The sequence below is a fragment of the Etheostoma spectabile genome, chromosome 18 (assembly GCF_008692095.1).
Source record: "Etheostoma spectabile isolate EspeVRDwgs_2016 chromosome 18, UIUC_Espe_1.0, whole genome shotgun sequence".
NCBI classification, from domain to species: Eukaryota; Metazoa; Chordata; class Actinopteri; order Perciformes; family Percidae; genus Etheostoma; species Etheostoma spectabile.
Genome location: NC_045750.1, coordinates 14313725 through 14317688, shown reverse-complemented (window position 1 = coordinate 14317688; position 3964 = coordinate 14313725). Strand labels below are relative to the sequence as shown.

Here is a 3964-nt window from a genome sequence, read left to right as displayed (position 1 = left end):
GAGCCATTTTTTTGTACAGGAGGTAAATCTCGGTTCTTTTAAATTGCATCCCTGGCTCCTCCACTTTTCTCCCTTCCTTGTTCTTAGTCCATCCCAACGAGACAATCACAAGAGAGATTCAAGGAAATCATGGGAGGACAGAGGCAATGAGGAAATGTGTTCCTTCGGGAAAATACAGCCGTTCCTCTGAGGCGTCGCATAATAGACAGTATATAGGATCTATGGCCACATGAATTCGTCAGGTGTGCAAAGTTAGTGCAGCTTCTGGGAAGGCTTCTCTCGTGTATCCTCGCCTATAGCTCCTCGGTGATCCTTCCTCAATGCTCGCTCCTCGGTGCACAAATAAAGGCTTTGAGACGGCCTTCACAAAGGAGAGACAGAACAACTTTCGGTTTTCTAGTCTGTCATTCAATAGTTGCCCAAAAATATGTCTGCATAAAATGCCTTGTATATCTTTTCTCACTCTGTGGTCAAACCAGTTTTATTATCTGTTTATATGTCAGCTGACAAATTGATAATACGATAATACTGTATACCACGGGGTCTTACAAATAGCTACAGTATCAGTTTCAATACGTCATTAAAAAAATGCAATGCACTTAAATAGGAGACAAGGATTAAATATTAAATATAATTTATGTAATGCCTAAAAATGAGAGAGAGAGAGAGAGAGAGAGAGACCGAGAGACCGAGAGACCGAGACCGACCTGGTCTCAAAGAAGAGCACAACTTCTTCAGTTTAGCAGCATTTGGGGTTCTGACCTAATGGAAAGGGAGAGGTGTTTCAGTATTAGTGTTTGGTATTCAGTTTCAGAGCAGTGTAGGCACAAGCCAACAGATTGATGATGCCGTCTGAGCCTTACGTCATAATAAAAGAATTTGGATACTGCTCAACTCTAGCCTCTCAACTCTCAGTAGAGCTTGGGTCATGTAACCAGGTGTAAATGTGACTACACATCAACCTCTATACCATTCTCTTCTAGCAGGGTCTTTTCCTATATATATATATATATATATATATATATATATGTGTATGTATGTATGTATGTATGTATGTATGTACCAATATATATGTGTCCAAATAGGATGTCCTGTAGGGTTCTATGGAGGTAGCACCAGTGACCTGTAGAGGTGTTCAGTTGGGAATTAAAGTTGATTGACTTCATCAGTATTAGCTTGTAGTTTTTTTGTTTTGTTTTTTACTTATTTTATACTGTGTCAAACCTCATCTCAGTAAGGGTCCCAGCAAAGTAACCCGTAAACACAGATAATAATTAGCTTTTATCTTTATCTCGCTGTAAGACGATCTGATTAGTGAAAATATGCTTGTTTACCTTAATGTTTTTGCTTACAAATCATGTTGTTGTGTAGTAAGTTACAAGGAAAGTCTATAATATTACTTTTTTTTTTAAATTTACAAAACTACTATATTTATAACTAAATCCACACTTTACTGTATGTGCATTCACATTGTCATTCCTTTCACTTGAAGGAAGCATGTCAGCTAAACCTGCTTTTATTTTAGAAATAAAATGTAACAGAAAGCGTACTTGCATTGCTAAATGTATCTGTTTATACAGTTCCTTGGTCTGTCTCTCACATATTCAATAGGTGAGAGAAGGGTGTGTAGCCTAGCCTCTGTGGTTTAAGTCTGAGGGTAGGATTACAGCATTACTCTGTCCTGCAGGGACAAAGATCAGATTGCTCTTTCATGAATGTGTGTTTGTACAGCATGCGATCCCTAAAGACATGATGCAGCAAGTCCCGTCCTGAATGCTTTTACATGATGGGAATTGAAGGAATTGTGAATCAAATGCCCGCTTTGTGCTAAAATAGTATATATATTAGGCTACTTACTTTGCAAACGTTGACCTATATGTGAGGCCAACTGCAAGATGAAGTGCACCTGTAAAGGGAATTCAGCCAAAATGCTTATCGGTGTTTGTGTCTTAAATCAGTTTGTCGTCTTGCTGTTTTAAGCCACAGCATCTTGGAGAGAGATTTCACGCTGTCACGCTGGTTGTTTAATATCTGTGTGTATTTGCATTGGTTGATGTGAGATAAGCGGACGCAAGCACATGCCACTATAATTCTGCTTAGGGTGATGTTTGCACTGTTATTTGACAGGCCTCCAACAAGGTGGCCTGCCATAACTTTATTGCCCTATCATTTCTTCCTCCCTTCCATGGCACCTACATACTGTGTCTCTGATACGTTCAAATGATCAGCACATCCTCTCTTTACCATCTTTATTTCCAGTTATTTCCATATCCAGTGTATTTGCATTGTCAGCGTAGGAAGTTAAAGAGAAGCACAACTTAGTAACTGTTATTACTGCTCAGATATAACTATTGATCTGCACAGGTTCGTGGCTGATGGCTCTTTAAGTGGAGGAAGGGGCGGGGACATATACCATGTGCTCTATGAACACACCCCTGTGTGTGTGTGTGTGTGTGTGTGTGTGTGTGTGTGTGTGTGTGTGTGTGTGTGTGTGGTGTGGTGTGTGGTGTGTGTGTGTGTGTGTGGTGTGTGGTTGTGTGTGTTGTGTGTGTGGTGTGTGTGTGTGTGTGTGTGTGTGTGTGTGTGTGTGTGTGTGTGTGTGTGTGTAAAAGTACAGTATTCCTGTCCTCTGCACTCTTCCTTCCGCTCTGCAGCTGCATGGTCCATGTGCTGCTGTTGGCAGGGAAACCCTTTACTGGTCCCGGCTCACCTTCCACTGCTGGAGATGCACTGAATATTTGAACAGCCATGTTCCCCTCTGTCACCCGTGTATCTGTGGGCCAAGTGTGTGTGTGTCTACTGTACTGCCTGTGTGATGTGATTCTTCTGACAAGTTTGCATTTACCGAATAGGCCCAGCGAGAAAGAGGTGAGGAGGGAAAAGGGGGGCTGCAGTAACCGTAGTGACAGCAGCAGCCGCGTCTCTTGAGGAGTGAGGGAGTCAAGAGAAGTGCACATTTTTTTCATCTTTCGACTGAGCCTGTCTTGTGGATTAAGTCTTCTTTTCTAAGCCAAAATACAAGAGCTCATCCTCCGACTCTGTCGCACTCTCCGTCTCTTTCCCTCTCTCTCTCTGTCTGCCTGGCACTGCCATCGTAGGCAGTATTTACTGTACATGGCACAGTGGGCAGCTCTGTTTGCCTCTCTTTCACGCCATCCCTCATCATCTCTCTGAACTTAATTCTTTAACCTTCTTTAACCGTCTCATTTTACTCTCCTCTTTCACATTTCATAATTTAATTCCTTCCATCTCTCCTGCTCTCCCTGTTGCGTCCTCCTTCTGTCTTCCTCTCTCTCTTCTTTCTGCTTTCTCCGACCAAAGCACTGTGCAGCCAGAGGAATTAGCTTTTAGCCTTTGCTTTTAGCTATCTACGTCTTCACTGAGAATAAGGCTTTAAGGGGTGACCCCTTCCACCACCATCCTCTGGCGTCCTCTACTGACCTGTCCCCACCCTGCCTCCCTCCCCCCCACCTGCTACTGCAGGGTGGGATGGGCAGGGTCTGGGCGAGTTAGCCAGGGGCTCGAAGGATAGCAACAGGGCAGGCAATGCCAGAAGTGCAAGGAGGAGGTGGGTGCTCGTGGGGCAAGTGGAAGCTGAGGAAGGGAGGCAGCCGTTCAGCCATCCCAGCACTTTTCACCATCACTGAGGAAGAGGACGGGCGCAGAGATGCTCGCAGGAGGAAGAAAAGAGGTATGGAAAGGACAGAGGGAAACTGACAGGGGTGTTAACTGAAGAACTTGCAAGATCTGGTGCTTTGTGCTGTTTGAGTTTCCTTTATAATATTTAATATCTGGCAAAGAAATCTTAAATTTTGGAGCATTAAAGACAAGTGTATGCTTGTGTGTATTTGTATAGGATGTTAATTATGAATACATGTGCTAATAGCTTGGATAGTGTGTCCGTGTATTTGTGTAGGATGTTAATTATGAATACATGTGTTAAGAGCTTGGAATGTGTGTGTGT

The 3964-nt window shown here is 43.1% G+C and overlaps 1 protein-coding gene across 1 annotated transcript in view; it reads left to right on the top strand.

Annotated features, from left to right (window-relative positions):
• Window positions 1–2791: 2791 nt before the first annotated feature.
• map7b (microtubule-associated protein 7b) overlaps window positions 2792–3964 on the top strand; it is an 18155-nt gene continuing 16982 nt past the window's right edge. Inside the window, exon 1 of the mRNA XM_032543556.1 lies at window positions 2792–3691. Within this exon, the coding sequence (XP_032399447.1) occupies window positions 3547–3691 (145 nt within the window). The 5' untranslated portion in view covers window positions 2792–3546. The remainder of the gene's footprint in view (window positions 3692–3964) is intronic.